Below are 22,821 nucleotides of genomic sequence, written 5' to 3' on the forward strand. Positions count from 1 at the left end.
GATGAAAAGCAACGATTTTTCAGATGAAAAATTGATGATTTTAGAAGTTTGATCTAGAGCTGACCTTTGACCTTTTGACCTAAAAATAGTTGGTTTCCCAATTTAGTGACTGGTTATACAAATGCTGTTCAATTTTCAAGTCAATGGGATGAAAAATGGTGATTTTAGAAAGTTGACCTCCAGATGACCTTTGACCTCAAAACCAATAGGCTTCTCATTTGTGACGACCTCTGCAAATTGGTGAAGTTTCATGCCGAGTTAGACAGTAAAATAAATTCATGGCCACTCATGTCCGTGGAGGGAAGCGTGTGCAAATTCTGTCTGTAAAAGTATATTGGGACAGTGCCACTCCCAGTGAGCGGGTACTTGTAGAAAGTTGACATCATGGTAAATTCCGAACTAGTAAACATCACCTGAATGAGCTGTAATCATTGGTTGTTTTACAGTTGTATGGTAATACCTGAGTGAGAGATGGATCTTTGAAAAAAAAAAAAATATATATATATACACAAAGAATTAAGTTAAGCACCCCCCCGTTTTTTTGCAACCTCGCACATTACAAGTTTGTTGTCGTCAAAACAGTGTAATATACCCATGATATTGCTATATTTTCTGGAGAAGTGATATTATGGTCACATAAAAACATAACAATCATGCCGTTTTCAATATTTTATTCTGAATAATTTAAGGTGAAATTTTTTGGGAATTTTAGGCATATTTTCACCTCAATTTAAGTATGGAGCTATAGGTCCATCATGGACAGTGTGGATGACGTTTATGTTTTCTAACGTACAGTCATTGTTCTGAGAAGACCTCTAGCGATCTTTGCGTCAATAACGTGTGTAGGACCCACGTGATCGGATCACTGACTCAACCCTACGTCTCATAGACCCTGTAAGCCGTCGTATGCGTTGCTGTGGCAGGTTGTTCCATTCCCGATGTAATGCACGTTCCAATTCATCCAGATTGGCTATTGGAGGGACCATCTTCGCAATTTGTCGTCCCAACATGTCCCAAACGTGCTCGAGGGGGTGCAGGTCAGGACTGTACGCAGGCCAGGGGATGGTTGTCACAGCACCTTGCTCCAGCAAGGCTCGGACGCGTCTCGCACGGTGAGGCCTGGCGTTGTCATCCATGAAGATGGGATTGACGCAAAGATCGCTAGAGGTCGGCTCAAGCAGGAGCCTTCGGCCATTTTGAACCGCGCGCTTCGGACACCTATGAAGGTTTTGGTTCGTGCCATCTTCACCCCAACATCCTACCATCTGTCGGGGATGTGTGTGTGTGCGACCGCTTCGTCTCCAATTACGTTGCGGTTTGCTGAGTGAGCGGTGAAGGTGCGCCTCTGGAGGACGCCGTTGTACAGTTTGGCGGGGTGAGCTCCATCGCCCACTGTACGCGCTTCGAATATCGACTGGAGAGCGAGATTCGGGCCTCGACCGGATTGCGTTCTACTGACCGCTGGAGCGAATCACATTCGCCTTGGGAAAGGTTATAGAGACATTGAGGAGTGTCCGTTTCACTCGCTGGCAGCGCAGTGAGTTACCTGACTTTATTAATGGTATATGGAGTGCACTCTTAATTGCCATTTGTTGTACCGTTATAGCTGTGTGTGATTTCTAATACAATTTTGTTCATTTGTAATCATTGGTGTGGTTTCACTATTGATTTTCAGCACAGGGTAACATATTTTTCTGCCGGGGCTCCTCTCGGGGTTCAGATGTTACCGAGACCAGGAGATTGTAGAGGACTCCGTAACACAAGGCCGAAGGGAGGAGCTGCAGGGGGAGTGGCCGGTAAGTAGCAAGCAGCCAATCGGAGCTCAAGGGGAGTGGCTCACAACGACAGCGAGAGGAGGGCTTGGAACATTCGGGTAAGGCTGGGGAGGGGTCATATAAGACCCTGCCCCGAGCCCCCCGCAGCAGAGGTGAGAGCTGTGAGAGTCGGTCAGTCGCCCCGGGAGAGAGTTGGTTCGTGGTTGGTTCATGGTGATTGAGCAGTGAGAAAGAGACATTGTCGCAGCACGAGTGAAGTGCCTTGCTTGTTATAAGCCTCCCCTCTGTACACGAACTCTCCCCGTGCCCTGCGCTGTGTGGCTGTGTTAATCGCGTTTGTGGAGACGATCCATTCCGGGCCACAGACGTGCGATCTCCCTGCCTGCGCTCCCAGCATACGTGCCGTGAACATCGGAGGGCCACGCCTGGCGAGCTGTCCGGGAGCACCCGGCGTCAAGGCGCGTTTGGCACACGAACTTGTTCTTCCTCCTTTTCTCCGCGTGAGTGAGTGGGCCCTTGTCCGGGTATAAGTTAAGACTGTTAAGCCTGCTCTGTGTCCCTTCTCTTCATATCCTGATCTTTGTACATTGTAAATAAACCTGTATTATTCCTTCCATTTGACCGTTCCCGTCCTTTCCATCTATTGGCCTAGCATCGCACGAATAAAACCGCTCGAATCGGGTTCAATAAAAGTAACGGCACGAGTCACGTGATACGCAAACCGCTCGGCATATTCGATTAGCGTGGCTTGTGCGAGGTCCAGTCCCCGTTTTTGTGGCAGCCTGGGTACCAAAGGGACGTGTGGAGTCGACCCGATACCCTTTCCCACGCTCGCTACGGGAGTGGCGACTCGGCCTCGTGGACACGAAGACCCGAGGGGGAAAAGGGGTTTAACCCCCCCTCTGTACGCCGATGGGCTTCGGGAGATCCGCAACAATATATATACTGTATATTGTCGCGCGGACCCTTCGGTTAACACCAGAGCTCGCGGATGGACCAGAACGGATTTACTTGAGGTGACGACCAAACACGGATTCGGCTATAAAACGCAGGAGGAAGAAGGGAAGTGGAAGCTGCGGTAAAAGTGCATACCTGTGGACGGCGAACAAACTCGAACAAAACCAGATTTGTGGGGAATGAAAAACAATACGAGGGTTTATTGTAATAAAAGGTCGGGACAGGAAAACGCGATACTAAATAAAAGTCCTATGTTGGGATCTCACACACCTCACTTCAGAAACGAGACACAGGAATGAGTTACGAAAAGAATTGTCTCGTCGTGTAATGCAAAATGTTCTGTGGGTGCGGCCTTATCTCGTCGGTAGTCTTGTCCATCGTCGTCCCACCCGGCTCCCTCCATCCGCCTCCGAGCACCAATCCAAAAGCACCATGCATCCAACGCACCAAAAGCACCACGTGTCCAACGCAGGCTAGCGAGCTCCACACAAGGTCGGTCTCCAACACGAGGCACAAAGGGACAGGCACGGAGAGATTGCAGGAGGAGAGAACAGCGTCGAGGAGAGGAACAGAGCCAACAGGAATCCAAGCCAAGCGAGCGCGAAGCACGATCCAAGCAACGAGGGAAGAGAAGGATCCAAGTCAAGCACGAACCCGCCGAAGAGAGCTAGCTTCAATGTTGTCTCTGAGAACAAGCTCTCAAATCGGTGCAGTGCCCCCCTTATATCACTTCGCCTGGTCACGTCAGACCGAAGCTTCTCGTCGTTCCCCGAACGTTCCAGCATCTTTCCTCCAATGAATCCCCTCCTCCTCAGTTGCGTCCTCATGCCTCCGGCGCGGATTGGCTCAGGTTCGCGCCTTCCATGCCAACCAATCACTCGTTCCCTGTAGTGTGGTGATAGCTCGTGTCACTCTATGGTGATAGGCCTGCCGGAGGTGTAGCTGGCTGCGGCCCATGCGGCGGTGCCCCGAACTGGCCTCTTGCCTGTTCCTTCCGAAGTCATTGTCAGGGAAGGGAATTTAATTAATGTGTGCACTACAGGGCCTGTCTAAGGGTTTATATGGGTATGCATTGCCATAAGGGACAAAGGTTTGATTACCAGGTGTGACACACAGGGGTTTATCTTAACCCCTACACTATCTAACACTCAAACATCCTGGTATGTTCACAAGCAGACATCTTAACCTGACAAACTGGACTAAAACACAGAAATTACAGGTAGATTCCCTATCGCGACAGACGAAGCATGTTACCTATTCAGATCGACCTGACTCAAGATATTCCTCTACCCTCCCGACATAAAAATATATATATATACACAAAGAATTAAGTTAAGCACCCCCCCCGTTTTTTTACAACCTCGCACATTACAAGTTTGTTGTCGTCAAAACAGTGTAATATACCCATGATATTGCTATATTTTCTGGAGAAGTGATATTATGGTCACATAAAAACATAACAATCGTGCCGTTTTCAATATTTTATTCTGAATAATTTAAGGTGAAATTTTTTGGGAATTTTAGGCATATTTTCACCTCAATTTAAGTATGGAGCTATAGGTCCATCACGGACAGTGTGGATGACGTTTATGTTTTCTAACGTACAGTCATTGTTCTGAGAAGACCTCTAGCGATCTTTGCGTCAATAACGTGTGTAGGACCCACGTGATCGGATCACTGACTCAACCAATCACTTTTTTTCACTTTGATCACTCAATTTCATCAATGGATAATTGCTAATGTCATACCAATCATTATTTGATCTCACATACCTTAGAATATATGCCAATGTATACATATACACAAAGAATATATATTAGGGGGTGCTTACCTTAATTCGTTGTGTAGGGGTGCTTAACTTAATTCTTTGTGTATATATGGTATAATAAAAATAATAATAATAAATAAAAACTCCCTTCAAACTCTATTTTGTTGTGGCTTGTAAATGGAAACAAACAATTTCTTTTTTTTTGGCCTTAAGCATCTCGAGACAGGAGGCACTCTCACAGTTTTCTTCTTGCTCACCACAGGCAGGTTAGGTAGCCATGCAGTTATTTTTACCAACTCTATTCTGGTCTTACTCCTCCTGCCTCCAAAACTCTCTGCTCAACCACCAATCCTCCAGGTCACATGTATTCTGTGTGAAATCCTTACCTTGTTAACCTTCCCAAAAACACAAACTAACTTAAGTCCCCCCAACCCCCTCATTAATTCCCCTCTTTTCACCTATGGAACTGTATTTCTGAGTCTCCAGCTCTACCCTTCAGGTAAGTATCATTATTTCAACCCTTCCACACAGACTTCCCATCCCTAATGGCCTTCCCATTTCTACCTGAGCTTTATGACACCCACCGAAACCCTTTCGCACCGTTCACCCACAATTCCTTCCCTTGTGTTAATGAGGGCAAAATCGCAGACCATCAAGTGCACAGTAAGCCTGTCTGCTGCCATTAATTGATGGTGGGCATTAAAGATCCATTTTTGTCTTTCGACTGAGTGTACAAGGTAATGTCAGCCCATGCTGGTCAAATTCCAAATTTATATGCTGGAAAAATTACAACTCTGCTCCAACCTTTGGAGTTCTGGACGCATACAACTCCCCGCTTCGAGGATAGATCATGACACCAAAGTGGATCACAACAGCCAACCCTCAATCAAATGCACACGGCGATACAAATAGCAATACCTAATACAGCACGTACGCACACATACGGTACATCTGCATTATGTATATATATACACTGTACATGAATACGTTTTGGGTAATCATGGACACAACAAGGTTGCCACAAAAATTAGAGAAATTCAAAGCCAGTTCCCTGAACTCCTCCTTCCCTCCTAATCCACACATAGATTAAAGTGAAAAACCGCATTATGAACCTACAATTCTCCAAATATAAATTTAACTTCAACCTTTACATTTTTGGCCATGATAACATCACTGCCCATAAATATCTAAAGGGCCGTTTACCGTCGACAAATGGTCAGATTCATCTGAGTCAACTAAAGAACCAAGTTATTCATGAAGTAATCGGGTAAAAAGATCCAATCATTTGGTTACAGGTTCGATCAACGAATGCTTGCTCAAGCACGTTTTTACTTTACAAACACCTTGGTTCAACATGGCACCACCGACGCATGTTCTGGGGTAAACACGGAGGAATATATTGCACACCATCACGTCTGACAAAACGATTGATGTCAATCAAAGCAAAATAAAAAAAACAAACCAACAAGTGAGCACGTAACCAGCTGATATTTATAAAGAAATGATGAATTTAGTTGGAGTGAAAAAAAATAAATCAATGCAAAACAGAAGTTTTTCCTCTCAAACATGACTCCCCCTCACCACTATCCATTCCTTTTATTTCCTTCAGTCCACTACCCACTTCACAAACATTCTATCCTCCCTCTTCTGGCCTCAAAATCCTTTATTTAGCTTCTCTCTCTCCCTCCACCCCATGTACAACATAATAAACTAGAGAGTTCATAGAACACATTACCCCGCGCAGGCCTGAGAAACAAGAAACTCCCCCTCACCACTATCCATTCCTTTTATTTCCTTCAGTCCACTACCCACTTCACAAACATTCTATCCTCCCTCTTCTGGCCTCAAAATCCTTTATTTAGCTTCTCTCTCTCCCTCCACCCCATGTACAACATAATAAACTCGAGAGTTCATAGAACACATTACCCTGCGCAGGCTTGAGAAACAAGGACATGGGGCGGAGTTTATGAACGGCAAATTTGATTGGCGGTGATGATGTAAAATGCCATAATATTTTGTCAAAGTACTGCGACACGGAAGGGTTTTGAAAGTGTCAATAAGGCAATTTGTGTTCTACAATGCTCAAGTATACAATTCAATTGAAATAAAATAAAGATTTTAAAAGCTGCAGAAAAATATTTTTCTGGGAAGTTTACCACCGATGATGCAGTGTCTTTTACATCACCTTATTGAACATGTTACATTAGTTCTCCGTGCCTATTTGTGTTCTTTACGACGAAAACACAGAGTTTCCTCTTTGGAATGATTTTTATGGCGAAGCCCATAGGGCAAAGCTGTCCAGAACAGTGTTGGTCTGTCCGTATGTCTGTATGCATGTACAGACTTGGAATTTCATATGGAATATTTTTTTTGTGGGGGTGAACTTACTTTTCAAGATGTCTTAGAACCAAAAGTTCATTGGAATTATGTTGAAATTATTCTAGATTTTGTTAATGTGACCTTTAAAAGAAACAAAAAACCACATTTGACATTTCGAAACAAATAAAATGATCCTTGAAAGTGATGTAAACTGATATCTAACTCAATTCATGGACAGTACTGTGCTAAACCTCTGTACATTTTACAGAAGTATCTCTATTTTGCACATTAGCCAATTTTTTTTTTAACAAAAACAAAAGTTAAATTACGACTGGGATTACGGACAGTAAAATTACAGTTCAGTACTTCGTGTAACCCCCCGAGCATTCAGGAGAGCACGTACACGTTGAGGCATGCTGTTCACGAGATTTGCCAAGGTTTGGACAGGAATCGCTTGCCATGCAGTGACAATAGCCTGCTGCAATTCACGCACAGAGGCAGGCTGCTGGTCCAAGTTGTCGATTTGACGCGTCAATTCTGCCCACAAGTTCTCTATCGGATTCATATCCGGGGGACATGGCAGGCCACTCCATATGCTCTACAGTCTACACCATGGTCAGCAAGAAAGTGTTGGATCATGCGAGCACGATGAGGCCGTGCATTGTCATCTTGGAAGACAAAGTTTCCTCGAAAGGCTGCACGAGCAAATGGAAGCAATGTTTCTTCCAGAATGGCCCTGTACTTGAACTGGTTCAGGTTTCCATTCAGAACAACCAGGTCAGTTTTGCCCCCTGCATGAAAAGCAGCCCAAACGGTCACCCCACCACCTCCAGCTTAGACTCTTGGCACTATACAATCTTTGTTGTAGGCTTCATGCACTTGTCTGCGCACTCGGACACGGCCATCTTGACGATAGACCAGAAATCTAGACTCGTCACTGAAGATCACGTGATTCCAGTGTCATGGATGCCATTGACGGTGCTCTCTGGCCCACTGCAATCGGCGTTGGCGGTGTTGTCTGGTCAGGCGTGGCTTTCTCAGGGGACGCCTGGCACGATAGCCTGCTTGAGCCAGTCATTGGTTGACTAGCCTTCTGGATACAGGCACATTTGTCAGTTGCTGCCACTCACATGTCTTTCAATCCTGACAAATCTCACACTCTTACGATGTCTCTCCGAAAAGACCGACTGGACAACCCTCCCATCCACTTTCTGAATAATCCTCTCCAAGAAGTTCTGTCACTCAAGCTTTTGGGTCTCACTATCTGCCATGATCTTTCTTGGGAAAACCACATTTCCAAGCTGGCCTCCAAAGCCAGTCGCCGACTGGGCATCCTCCGTCGTGTGATGTCTTTCCTTGGCATACCTGAGCTCCTCACCACATACAAGGGTTTCATCCGCAGCTCAATGGAATACTGCTCTCCCCTCTGGGCTGGTGCTCCTGCCTCGCACCTAGCTCGTCTTCACGCTGTCGAAACCAAAGCGTTCAGAATCCTTGGAATCTCCCGCGATGACGCTATCTCCGAGGGCCTATCACTTATTCACCGCAGGCAGGTTGGTGGTCTTTCCATCTTCTACCGACTCCTCTCTGGCCTTGCTCCCCCAGCTCTCTCTGGGCTCTGTCTCCCAAATATTCCTGCAGGTCACACAAGATCTGCCTGCAACCCTCTTATGGTTAAACTGCCAAAATCAAGACTCTCTGCTCACCTTCATTCCTCTTTTCTCCCGCCTCTGGAACAAACTCCCTCACTCTCTTCAATCCCACTCCTCCCTCCAGGTCTTTAAAACGGCTGTTCACCACCATCTCTTATCTTCCCCAATCCAAAACCTTGATCTTTTCTACCCCCGCTAATTTCACCCCAAATCCACTTTTTTGAGGTGCCTTTTGACTTCTTTCCTGGAAGTCCTTGGTGTCCTTGCGTTTTATACCTATCCTGCCTCCCCCCAGGCCCTCTGCCTCCCACACATCTCCCGATGTCCCTGCCCTCAAATGTTGTGTTTGTGTGCTTCCTCCCCTTCTCTCCCCATCTTGTCGACCGCTCCCATTTTTATATACTTTGTTTACTTGTTTGTTTGATTTGTTTGTTTGATAAATGTTAGCTCTTTCACGAGCCTCGACTCTGTATACAAAAAAAAAAAAAAAAAAAAAAAAAGCCCTAAGCTGATTAGCTGACTTGGTACGGCCATTGCGGACTAACCGGTGCAGCTGGCGATCATCCCTCCTTGTGGTTCTGCGGGGACGTCCTGGCCTCGGTATTGGTGTAGGGACACCCCTCTGAGCATTTCGTTTCAGGATCTTTGACACCTGACCTTGAGTGATGCCATACTGCCGAGCAACAGCACGCTGTTACATGCCGTATTTTCGTAAAGCCACCACTCCATGACAAACAGCATTGTCGAGTTGACGGACCATCTCCAGAGGAAGCGGCAATAACTTTTGTAGACGTGCAGCAGTTGTTTTCCACTAATACAGAACGCAACAACCCTTGTATACCCGACTGTTAAGCCAATCATCAAATGCACCTGTCCTTACATTTTGCCACGCCACCTGTGATATAATCCTGTTGTTGACCTCTTGCTGCGACAATCAGTGACATGGTTCTTTAACAAATAAATCACCAAAGTGTAAAAGAAACTCACTAGATTGATATACTGAGTTAAGAAAGTAAACCCAAGTCAAGAAAAAAAAAATATTCCATATTAAATGCCAAGTCTGTATGTCTGTATGTATGTATCTCCCCTCAAACGTATACCAGAGCTGAGGATCTGGTCACATGACAGGGTGATGTGATTACGCCTGATGTCATTACTACGGGACAGCGGCTGACTCCGCACACAGCCATTTTGATTCCAATTTCGTTCAGGTCGAACATATCTTCGAACCTGTCATGTATCACAATCGCCATGCTCTACCTTTACGTTTTTCATTCAGTGTGAAACACAAACAAACCGATTGTTAAAATGACCATCAAATATCCAAAGCATAGGCGTTATGGGTCTTCCAACGACACAGTACTTATAGGCCTTAGGCTTCATGGCTCACCTTCAGGCCGCTTCAGACAAATTAGGCACCTTCAGTAATATTGTTTTTGTAGTAATAATAATAATAATAATAATAATAATAATAGTGTTAATACTAATAGTAACTTTAATCGTACCACTGCAATCCCTTTGTCGTTATTGCAAAGTTTCTCGATTGAAGCGGTGTATGGTTGGTTCATTGTTGACTCGAAACATAGAATAAACCAGTGTCTCAATGCAAAAAAAAATTTAATACTTACATTATTTGCTAACTGGTATCCCCACCCAGGTCATACTATCCTCTTCAACAAAAGTATAAACCAAGCCCGGTTATACCAATGTTAGACTTTCGGTCTTGTTTAATTTTGTTTGACTTTCAGACAGGCAGACAGAGTAAAAAATAATCTCGCTTCTCTCTGCACATGTGCGATTTGTACGAATTTAGAGCCAAAGTCCTCTAAACTACAGGTTTTGTTTTGATTGTGTTCAAAATGTAACATTCAATTGAAATAAAGTTGCTCCTCGATCATAAACTGACAGAGAAGGTGGACAAAGTGAAACAATTGATTAACCCTGCGTTTCACTTTGTGTGCGCTGGGTAATAAATATCCTTTCATGACACTGAAGGTGGAGCAAGGACTTCAAACAATACACGTCCCACAACAAGTCGTTACCAGATGTGGTACCATTGCAGCAATCATAAAGATAATGGAGGTTGAACCTCCAATATCACGACACTTCATTTTTGGCAAAAGGATCTTCAACCAAAAAGGCAAGCACAGTTGGTCACAGGCCGTCACATATGCGTGCCATAAAGAGGTGAACTCCAGAGAGCAAAGATGATGGAAATGGAAGGTGAGAATCTCAGCTGTCGGTACGAGGCAGCTGAAGGATGCAGTCATTCTGCCATGTGTGGTCTGACTAAGTGATGCAACAGCTATTATTAAAATCCATAGCAAACGGTGCACCCCACCCCCACTCCCTGCACATCTTGTCCATTTACACCATATTCCCTCCTTAACACATCATTGGAGATTCAACTTTATCTCCATTCCTGTCTGTAGGCATCACTTTGCTTCTGCAATTTATCCTCACTCTGGTCTTTCAAATACGATTGTAAGAAACATCGATTTTCAATCGCTGCTCAGAGCATTGTGTTTTATCCTCGGTGCATTGGAGCAGCCTCTCCAGGATGCAAATATTAACCTGCCGCGTACCTAGCTCCTCCTGCAGCTTATTTTCACGTTCAATCTTTCCATCGACACCTTTCTTCAACTGCTGTTCCTCTTCCTATTCATCCATATTAGCCATTCAATCAACTCGCATACCACCTCATTCTTGATCTTTACCCTCTCCAGTTGTTTGATTCTTACTTCCTTTTCCCCCACTATGGCTCAGTTCCTTTTCGTTTCTGCATGTCAAAGGGGGTCACATGATCACGTTTCTCTCTTTTTAAACATTTAGCCTTTCCTCCACTTCTTTCCACAAAACCTCTGAGTTTTATTCATGTTTGGCTAATTCTGGATGTTCTCTTTCATGATCCTCCCAAGATTCTCTTGCTGCTCTTCTATCTCCTTATTGACTTTCATACATTTTTTCTCAATTTGTTTTGCCTGCTGCAGTTCCTCATCTACTTTGTTTTCCAGTTCCCTTTTTCCTTATTCAAACCTTTGTTCAAATTCCCATTCTTGTTCCATTGGGGGTTCCCCCCCCCCCCCTCCCCCGTATGTTTGACCTGCAGCCATGCCTAATCACTTCTTGTTTCTATCTCACTTGCAAGTACCTCCTTCTGTTGCATAGTCTGTCTGGCTTTGTCCAGCTTTGTGGGAGCCACTGCTTTACAACTTGCTGGTCTTGGGAAAGCTGGATAACTACAGCTGCAACATCTGAATAATCTGGCCTCAAGTCATCGAACATCCCCCTGCCTTCATGACACTCCTGCTCTGTCCCATGGGATTGTGTGATCATGCACCCTTGACCTTCATACCAATTGTAACCTGCTGTCAGCTCATCATATCCCCTGCTGGTGCCATTCAATAAGCCCTCCTGCCATGTAGCAAAACCATTTTTTTAATACCCCTGCCACACATCCTTTTTTCCTGCCACATTTGTATTTAGTGTGCTTTCAACATACTAGGGCATGCCCGTACTATATATATATCTAAAATTATATCCCCCCCCTCTATTTACATGAAATGGTTTGGTCCAAAGCGAACGGCTTGCGAGTACGGTGACAACCCCCCCCCCCTCTATTTACATGAAATGGTTTGGTCCAAAGCGAACGGCTTGCGAGTACGGTGACAATCCCCCCCCTCTATTTACATGAAATGGTTTGGTCCAAAGCGAACGGCTTGCGAGTACGGTGACAATCCCCCCCCTCTATTTACATGAAATGGTTTGGTCCAAAGCGAACGGCTTGCGGAGTTTGGTAAAGAAATCGCCATAGCTCGGTAACTACTTGTCCGATTAATATGAAACCTTGAAAAGGCACATCCTCAGGTCCCCAGCAATATACCTGGCAAGTTTCAAGTATATCGGACCCGTGGTTGTCGAGAAACAGCGGTCACAGACAAACACACAGACATACACACACACACACAGAGATTACTGGAATTATAGATAGATAATTTCCCGAAGTACACACACTTGGTCACGCCACAGTTGGAACTACGCAGGCTGGCCGAGCTGAATGGAGGACGCTAATGTACAGGGAGGCATGAAAGCCACTCTACCCCTCCACAATAAAGCAATCATTCTTAAACTCTTATGATCTAGATTTTGTGTAGTATTGCAACCCTCTCCCCCTTAAACCTCTCAAAACCTTCCACACGTCCCACGTCTCTTCTTTCTTCTATGCACATCCAGATCTCTTGTCCCCTCCCCACCTTTACAGTTCCTCAACATCCCCACCGAACATGTGATCCCCTTGATGTTTGTGTGTGTCAGTTCTAACTTGCTCTTCCATGAGCCTCACTCCTGTGAAGAAACAAACCTCAGTACATTGCATTATTGATTCATGTAAAGCTTCAGCATGGAAAAAGGTGGTGTGTGTGTGTATATATATATATATATATATATATATATATATATATATATAGGAAGTTAGAATGTTGTATAGGAAGTTAAAATGTATAGGAAGTTAAAATGTATATATACACAAAGAATTAAGTTAAGCACCCCCCCCGTTTTATTACAACCTCGCACATTACAAGTTTGTTGTCGTCAAAACAGTGTAATATACCCATGATATTGCTATATTTTCTGGAGAAGTGATATTATGGTCACATAAAAACATAACAATCATGCCGTTTTCAATATTTTATTCTGAATAATTTAAGGTGAAATATTTTGGGAATTTTAGGCATATTTTCACCTCAATTTAAGTATGGAGCTATAGGTCCATCACGGACAGTGTGGATGACGTTTATGTTTTCTAACGTACAGTCATTGTTCTGAGAAGACCTCTAGCGATCTTTGCGTCAATAACGTGTGTAGGACCCACGTGATCGGATCACTACTCAACCCAACTCAACCCTACGAGTGCACTCATCTGCATTTCATCAATGGATAAATTGCTAATGTCATACCAATCATTATTTGATCTCACATACCTTAGAATATATGCCAATGTATACATATACACAAAGAATATATATTAGGGGGTGCTTACCTTAATTCGTTGTGTAGGGGTGCTTAACTTAATTCTTTGTGTATATATACATTTTACAAATCACACCTCCAAAAAGATGTTGCTGAAGAATGCGGGTAATGTAAAGAGGCATGGATTTTTCAGGAGTGGTGCCACAGATTACCTTGAGTTTCCCATCAAGGAAGTCCTGACAGAAGGAACGGATGTTTTCTGTGCTGAGCTCCTCATGCGCCATGCGGTACTTTGTCATGTCCTCCTCCAGCGTGATGAGCCGAAGTGCTGGGCATTCCTCCTGTTTAAGGCCAAAGAACTCCAGGATGCGCAGATTCTCTTCACTGTCCACATCAATATAAATGAACAGGATCTTGGAAGCAAGGTATGGTGGGCAAAAAAAATAACGGAAAGGTTTGTGGAACACCCTAGTACAGTATATAAATTGCAAAGGATGTGAGAGGTGTTCTGAAGCCGATAGGTCACAAGGAATGGGACAATGACATCATGCATCTCACAAAAGTACCTTCCCCTTGTAATCTGTGGCTGCAGCCTTGAACTGATCAAGTCTCTCCTGAAACTCATTGGAGGATTTGCTCACAAACAACAATATGTGGTTCTTGATGCTGCCACCGAAAACCTTGGGTGCTGACTGGAGAGAAAACAAAAACATGAGTCAACAGTGGGCTGTTGTTGTTGTATAGCCCCGGACAGTTCTCTCAACCAAGCCTGCGGCACGGAGACAGCAGATCAATTGAGAGAGAGAGAGAGAGAGACAGCAGATCAATCGAGAGAGAGAGAGAGAGAGAGAGAGAGAGAGAGAGAGAGAGAGAGAGAGAGAGAGAGAGAGAGAGAGAGAGAGAGACAGAGACAGCAGATCAATCGAGAGAGAGAGAGACAGCAGATCAATCGAGAGAGAGAGAGAGAGAGAGACAGCAGATCAATTGAGAGAGAGAGAGACAGAGACAGAGACAGAGACAGAGACAGAGAGAGAGAGAGAGAGAGAGAGAGAGAGAGAGAGACACAGACAGTAGATCAATCGTGAGAGAGAGAGACAGCAGATCAATCGAGAGAGAGAGAGAGAGAGACAGCAGATCAATCGAGAGAGAGAGAGAGAGAGAGAGAGACAGCAGATCAATCGAGAGAGAGAGAGAGAGAGAGACAGCAGATCAATCGAGAGAGAGAGAGAGACAGGAGAGAGACAGAGACAGAGACAGAGACAGAGAGAGAGAGAGAGAGAGAGAGAGAGAGAGAGAGAGAGAGAGAGAGAGAGAGAGAGAGAGAGAGAGAGGGAGAGCAGATCAATCGAGAGAGAGAGAGAGAGAGAGAGAGAGACAGCAGATCAATCGAGAGAGAGAGAGAGAGAGAGAGAGAGAGAGACAGCAGATCAATCGAGAGAGAGAGAGAGAGAGAGGCAGCAGATCAATCGAGAGAGAGAGAGAGAGACAGCAGATCAATCGAGAGAGAGAGAGAGAGAGACAGCAGATCAATCGAGAGAGAGAGAGAGAGAGACAACAGATCAATCGAGAGAGAGAGACAGCAGATAAATCGAGAGAGACAGCAGATCAATCGAGAGAGACAGCAGATCAATCGAGAGAGACAGCAGATCAATCGAGGAGAGAGAGAGAGAGAGAGAGAGAGAGAGCAGATCAATCGAGGAGAGACAGCAGATCAATCGAGGAGAGACAGCAGATCAATCGAGGAGAGACAGCAGATCAATCGAGGATAGACAGCAGATCAATCGAGGAGAGACAGCAGATCAATCGAGGAGAGACAGCAGATCAATCGAGGAGAGACAGCAGATCAATCGAGGAGAGACAGCAGATCAATCGAGGAGAGACAGCAGATCAATCGAGGAGAGACAGCAGATCAATCGAGGAGAGACAGCAGATCAATCGAGGAGAGACAGCAGATCAATCGAGGAGAGACAGCAGATCAATCGAGGAGAGACAGCAGATCAATCGAGGAGAGACAGCAGATCAATCGAGGAGAGACAGCAGATCAATCGAGGAGAGACAGCAGATCAATCGAGGAGAGACAGCAGATCAATCGAGGAGAGACAGCAGATCAATCGAGGAGAGACAGCAGATCAATCGAGGAGAGACAGCAGATCAATCGAGGAGAGACAGCAGATCAATCGAGGAGAGACAGCAGATCAATCGAGGAGAGACAGCAGATCAATCGAGGAGAGACAGCAGATCAATCGAGGAGAGACAGCAGATCAATCGAGGAGAGACAGCAGATCAATCGAGGAGAGACAGCAGATCAATCGAGGAGAAACAGCAGATCAATCGAGGAGAGACAGCAGATCAATCGAGGAGAGACAGCAGATCAATCGAGGAGAGACAGCAGATCAATCGAGGAGAGACAGCAGATCAATCGAGGAGAGACAGCAGATCAATCGAGGAGAGACAGCAGATCAATCGAGGAGAGACAGCAGATCAATCGAGGAGAGACAGCAGATCAATCGAGGAGAGACAGCAGATCAATCGAGGAGAGACAGCAGATCAATCGAGGAGAGACAGCAGATCAATCGAGGAGAGACAGCAGATCAATCGAGGAGAGACAGCAGATCAATCGAGGAGAGACAGCAGATCAATCGAGGAGAGACAGCAGATCAATCGAGGAGAGACAGCAGATCAATCGAGGAGAGACAGCAGATCAATCGAGGAGAGACAGCGAGAGAGACAGCGAGAGAGACAGCGAGAGAGACAGCGAGAGAGACAGCGAGAGAGACAGCGAGAGAGAGAGAGAGCGAGAGAGAGAGAGAGCGAGAGCGAGAGCGAGAGCGAGAGAGAGAGAGAGACAAGAGGGAAAGAAAGGGTGGGTCCATGGTGATCGATTGGGCACTCTGACCATGACCACGCTGCACTGATGAATCTGGGCAACAGCATTGGGGGAACAACCACCGCGAAGAGGAATCCCCGACAGTTGCACAAAAGTGGAGTTAACACAGAGTTAGATTAAAAAATGAAGTCAAAATAGAGCTATTTTCCACATACATTATATGTATATATACACACACACATACATATATATTGTCGCGCGATCCCTTCCAGTTAATACCAGGGCTCGCGAATGACCAAACGGCTTTAATGGAAGCGACGATCAAACACGGATTCAGCTAAAAGAGCACAGGAGGTAGAAGTGAAGAAGAAGAAGAAGAAGAAGAAGCGGAGGCGCTTACCTATAGCGAACCGACGACAGCTCCGATCCTGCAGGGGAAAGTAACTCAACGAACACGGGAGGTAAAACGTACAAAGAGAATGATTTATTTCAAACCCAAGACAATGAAACGCGACGGAAGATAAATAATTTTCCTAAATCGGGATCCCGCACACCGACTTCCAAATACGAGACAAAGGAATGAATTGCATGAAATAACTGTCCCGTCGTGTAATGTTCTGTGGGGTGCGGCCTTATCTGTCAGTAGTCTGCAGTGAGTCGTCCGGAATCGTCTAGGCTCCAGTGGTGCGAAGAAACCTCTGTCCGCCTTGCTCGCGCGCTCCGCTAGGCCCCGAGCGCACGTCGCCAGGTAGGCCCCGGCCTCGTCTGCTCAGCGGCATGCCTCGCTCCCAGCCCGCCTGCCGCACGCGAGGTCCCGCTCGCCCCGAGCACCAAGAGCACCTCGCACTGAACACCGCTCCAAGTACCACGACGAACCAACGACCACCAGTCAATAACGCAGGGAAGAGCGCGAATCAACCCAGGCAAGAGTCCAGCGCAGAGCAAAAAGAGGGCGAATAACACGAAGGGGTCCAGCGCGAAGAGAGAAAATGTCGTCCAGCGAGTCCTTTTGTCACCTCGCGTGTGACGTCAATTCTGGCGCGTTCCCATTTCAGAGCCTAGTCTCTCGACCTCTCGAATGTTCTGACTGCACTGGTGCCCTCCCATTGGCCAAGTGCTTCCCGCCCTGTGGTGTTGCTCGCCCCTCCCCCTGGCCAATCAACAGTCCTCCTGGGCATGGCTCCCAGCCTTGCTCGATGCTTGGTCGCCCATGGTAGCGTACTGCGCAGCTGCTGCCTACTCGTCTTCCAAAGTCTTATTGTTAGGGAGGGGAATTATTTAATGTGTGCTCTCAGGGATCTATCTAGTGTCTATGTGAGTGTGTATTGCCATAAGGGACACAGATTTGGCGACAGAGGGGACGATGAACAAAGGAATCTTATCCATAATCCCTGTACTACTTAGCACGCCCATGGCGGGGACACCAATACAGCTTATACCGACATCTAACCATATAACTTATTACAGGTAGATTCCCTATCGCGACAGTCGAATGCCTACCGATACAGTTACAGATCTATCTGACTCTATATATCACTCTACCCAAATTCATAATAATATATATATTTATATATATACTACATGACCAAAAGTATGTGGACACCCGAACATCACACCCGTATGTGCTAGTCGAACATCTCATTCCAAAATCATGGGCATTAATATGGAGTTGGTCCCCACCCCTCCCCCATTTGCTGCTGTAACAGCCTCCACTCTTCTGGGAAGGCTTTCCACTAGATGTTGGAACATTGCTGCAGGGATTTGATTCCATTCAGCCACAAGAGCATTACTGAGGTCGGGCAATGATATTGGGCAATTAGGCCCGGCTCGCAGTCGGCGTTCCAATTCATCCCAAAGGTGTTTGATGGGGTTGAGGTCAGGGCTCTGTGCAGGCCAGTCAAGTTCTTCCACACCGATCTCGACAAACCATTTCTGTATGGACTTCACTTTGTGCATGGGGGCATTGTCATGCTGAAACAGGAAAGAGCCTTCCCCAAACTGTTGCCACAAAGTTGGAAGCACACAATCGTCTAGAATGTCATTGTATGCTGTAGCGTTAAGATTTCCCTTCACTGAAACTAAGGGGCCTAGCCCAAACCATGAAAAACAGCCCAGACCATTATTCCTCCTCCACCAAACTTTACAGTTGGCACTGTGCATTTGGGCAGGTAGCGTTCTCCTGGCATCCACCAAACCCAGATTCGTCCGTCGGACTGCCAGATGGTGAAGCGTGATACATCACTCCAGAGAACGCGTTTCCACTGCTCCCGAGTACAATGGCGACAAGCTTTACACCACTCCAGCCGAGGCTTGGCATTGCGCATGGTGATCGTAGGCTTGTGTGCAGCTGCTCGGCCATGGAAACCCATTTCATGAAGCTCCCGACGAACAGTTGTTGTGTTGACTTTGCTTCCAGTGGAAGTTTGGAACTTGGTAGTGAGTGTTGCAACCGAGGACAGACGATTTTAACACGCTACGCGCTTCAGCACTTTGCGATCCCATTCTGTGAGCTTGTGTGGCCTACCACTTCGCGGCTGAGCTGTTGTTGCTCCGAGACATTTCCACTTCACAATAACACTTACAGTTGACCAGGGGCAGCTCCAGCAGCGCATAAATTTGATTAACTGACTTGTTGGAAAGGTGGCATCCTATGACGGTACCATGTTTTAAAGTCACTGAGCTCTTCAATAAGGCCCATTCTACTGCCAATGTTTGTCTATGGAGATTGCATGGCTGTGTGCTTGATTATATATACCTGTCAGCAATAGGTGTGGCTGAAACAGCCAAATCCACTAATTAGAAGGGGTGTCTACATTCTTGGTCCACACCACATGAAGGGGTGTCCATGTAGTGTGTGTATATATGTATATATATATGTATATATATATATATATATATATATATATATATATATATATATATATATATATATATATATATATATATATATATATATATATATATATATATATATGTATATATTGCGGTTTTGAGAACCCACACAGGTAATATCATTAAAGGTTAAAGGTTGCACCCCATAGTACGGCCACAAGCAACACGTAGGTCACCTTAGGACGTTAGTTATTTCATAGTGTGTTTAGGATAAGGCCATTCCCAATAGTTGCATCTGCGTTGTGTAAAATAAATAAGAGTAGGCCCTGTTCGTCCCATTTTGGCAGCCTCCCTTCAATCGACGCCATTAAGCGCGAACCAGTCTGTACATCGCCCTCGCCCTTTAGGCTGCCAGCAGCCTTCGCGAACTCGTTGGGCTTCCGCTCAAACCAGCCCAAAGGCCACGAGGTAAGGCCCGGAAAGGGGGCGGAGCGCAAGGGTGGAGGTGCGGCCACGTCAAGCAGCCATCAAGGCAGAGCCGGTAAGCCCTAAACCGCCAATCAGGGCTGAGGCGAGATCGCCTGACAGGGTGTGGCTAGAGATTCCAGAGGGTTCGCTGGGCGTGGCAATATAACCCCTTGCGTGAGGCCCCCACCTCAGTTCTGAGAAGGGAGAGGCGCTCACAAAGTCTGTTGAACAGTTATGAGGAGAGAGAGGGCTTGAACATTGTACCTGAGTTGTGAGAACGGACGCAACTGTGATCATTGTGAACAAGTTATGAGCAGGGAGAGGGAGGCGCTTGACCTGATCGAAGTTGAGTAGTCACGAGAGGGAAAGACGCGCTGTGGAACAAGCTTTACAGAGGGCGGGCGCGCGGCACGCATTGCAGAGGACTGCAGCGTGCAGAAGGACATTGGGGAAGTGGCACATCGATCGTAACAATACCGGGCGCGCGTGTAAAGGCGCCGGTACAAGTATTACGTACGCCAAATCTAATCGCCAATTGATCCCCCGAGATATCGCATCGCGATCGCGCCTACGCCACGGGCCTATCGCATCTGCATCGCGCCTACGTCACGGGGAGAGCTGCCGGCCATATTCCACCATCTGCACGGTACGAGTCGGGGACCGGACGAGCTGTGGACCCTTGGACCCTCAACACCACCATCTCCAAACCCCGTGTGAGTGACCCTGAGAGTGAGTCTGAGAGTGAACGGGCCCGTGTCCAGGGAATAAGTTAAGACTGTTATTAAGGCTGCCCTGTGTATCTGCTTCTTCCTCTTCATTGTACATTCTTTCTTTCTTTTCCTCTTCTAATTGTACAAAGTGTTAATAAATCGCCTGTTCTTCCTGGTTTTCCTCTTAATCCGATCGTCCAAGTGATTTCTCAATTGGGTAAGCGTGGTACGATTACAACCGCTCAGAATCGGGTTTAGTACCTGCTAACGGCCCGAACCACGGCTCGCTTCGCTCGGCGTGTCCACTAACGCCGTGGTTCGGTGGGGTTATTTCCTTGCTTCACGGCCGGTGTTAGCACTTAGGTAATAGGACTAATTCGACCAACAACCCTATTTAACACCGACCGGAAGGAACGCGATAGCCTCGGGATCGCGTCGGCCAGAAAAAGGACAAGGGGATTAATCCCCTCTTTATAAGGGGAAGGCCGACGTTTTGAGATCCGCAACAATATATGTATGTATGTATGTATGTATGTATGTGTGTGTGTGTGTGTGTGTGTGTGTGTGTGTGTGTGTGTGTGTGTATGTATGTATGTGTGTATGTGTGTATATATATATATATATATATATATATATATATATATATATATATATATTATATACAGTCATCCCTCGCTATATCGCGGTTCACTTTTCGCGGATTCGGTACATCGCGGTTTTTTCTCGCTAGTATATGTAAAATTATATCGCGGATTTTTCGCTATATCGCGGGATTTTGCGGTATAAATGTATTTTTATATACTATTATTTTAAATATTTTTGTGGTAAAATAAGCATTTTCTAGCCTAAAAAATTAAAAAACGTAAAGAAATAAGAAAAATACAGTATTTAAAACATATTACAAGAAATAAAATACTGTACATAGTGTACAGTAGAAGGGTAGACAAAGAGTCGTGCGTATGGAAAACGCCAGTACATTCATCATCGTCATCACCTTCATCGTCATCAGTACTGCACAGCTAATTCATCATCATCTTCATCACGCAAGTTGTAGTATTGAAGAGCCGGGGCTCTTGCTTGATACGGACGAAATGACGGGCAAGACACAAACTCGTCCGAGAAGATATTTATTCTCAAAACCAACTCGGGAACACTGAAAAGCCCATTTATCGGGCTGCATTATAAAGCACAACCAGAAACCGAAAGCCACGCCTCTCAAGCGTGGCGTGCTTCGGTGAATCGGTGGTCACGTGATCAACAGGTGTAGCTGATTATACCCGCAAAGCGCGGCACGCTTTAGCGGTCACGTGACCAGCCACTCTCGCGCCGGGAATCCCCGCCGGTGACGTCACCGGCTGGAGCAAGGAGATCCTGATGCTGGTCTTGCTTGGGGAACCCATGGGTAGCTACAGTATCTTCAATGGTGAGTACCCATTAGAATTTTATATGTTGTTAAAATTACGTATGTTTAAGAGTGTAAAAAGTGTTTAAGAGTATAGGAAGTGTTTATAAGAGTATGGGAAAGGTTAATAAGAGTGTGGGGAGTTCATAATGCTTTAAAATATATATTTAAAAAAAATATATATATGGTCGCTACTTCGCGGATTTTCGTTTATCGCGGGGGGTTCTGGAACGTAACCCCTGCGATAAACGAGGGTTCACTGTATATATATATATATATATATATATATATATATATATATATATATATATATATATATATATATATATATACAGTGGGGAGAACAAGTATTTGATACACTGCCGATTTTGCAGGTTTTCCCACTTACAAAGCACGTCAAGGTCTGTAATTTTTATCATAGGTACACTTCAACTGTGGAAGACGGAATCTAAAACAAAAATCCTGAAAATCACATTGTATGATTTTTAAGTAATTAATTTGCATTTTATTGCATGAAATAAGTATTTGATACATCAGAAAAACAGAACTTAATATTTGGTACAGAAACCTTTGTTTGCAATTACAGAGATCAGACGTTTCCTGTAGTTCTTAACCAGGTTTGCACACACTGCAGCAGGGATTTTGGCCCACTCCTCCATACAGATCTTCACCAGATCCTTCAGGTTTCGGGGCTGTCGCTGCGCAACACAGACTTTCAGCTCCCTCCAAAGATTTTCTATTGGGTTCAGGTCTGGAGACTGGCTAGGCCACTCCAGGACCTTGAGATGCTTCGTACGGAGCCACTCCTTAGTTGCCCTGGCTGTGTGTTTCGGGTCGTTGTCATGCTGGAAGACCCAGCCACGCCCCATCTTCAATGCTCTTATTGAGGGAAGGAGATTGTTGGCCAAGATCTCGCGATACATGGCCCCATCCATCCTCCCCTCAATACGGTGCAGTCGTCCTGTCCCCTTTGCAGAAAAGCATCCCCAAAGAATGATGTTTCCACCTCCATGCTTCACGGTTGGGATGGTGTTCTTGGGGTTGTACTCATCCTTCTTCTTCCTCCAAACACGGCGAGTGGAGTTTAAACCAAAAAGCTCTATTTTGGTCTCATCAGACCACATGACCTTCTCCCATTCCTCC

The 22,821-nt window shown here is 45.6% G+C and overlaps 1 protein-coding gene across 1 annotated transcript in view; it reads right to left on the reverse strand.

The window, feature by feature from the left end:
- The window catches only part of P4HB (prolyl 4-hydroxylase subunit beta), a 143,592-nt gene that overhangs the window by 6,261 nt on the left and 114,510 nt on the right, over positions 1 to 22,821 (reverse strand). Inside the window, exons 6-7 of the mRNA XM_068116690.2 lie at positions 14,006 to 14,131; positions 13,652 to 13,852 (exon numbers count right to left, since the gene is read on the reverse strand). Of these exons, the coding sequence (XP_067972791.1) occupies positions 13,652 to 13,852; positions 14,006 to 14,131 (327 nt within the window). The remainder of the gene's footprint in view (positions 1 to 13,651; positions 13,853 to 14,005; positions 14,132 to 22,821) is intronic.

Source organism: Myxine glutinosa, chromosome 1 (genome assembly GCF_964187855.1).
Source record: "Myxine glutinosa chromosome 1, kmMyxGlut1.1, whole genome shotgun sequence".
NCBI lineage: Eukaryota > Metazoa > Chordata > Myxini > Myxiniformes > Myxinidae > Myxine > Myxine glutinosa.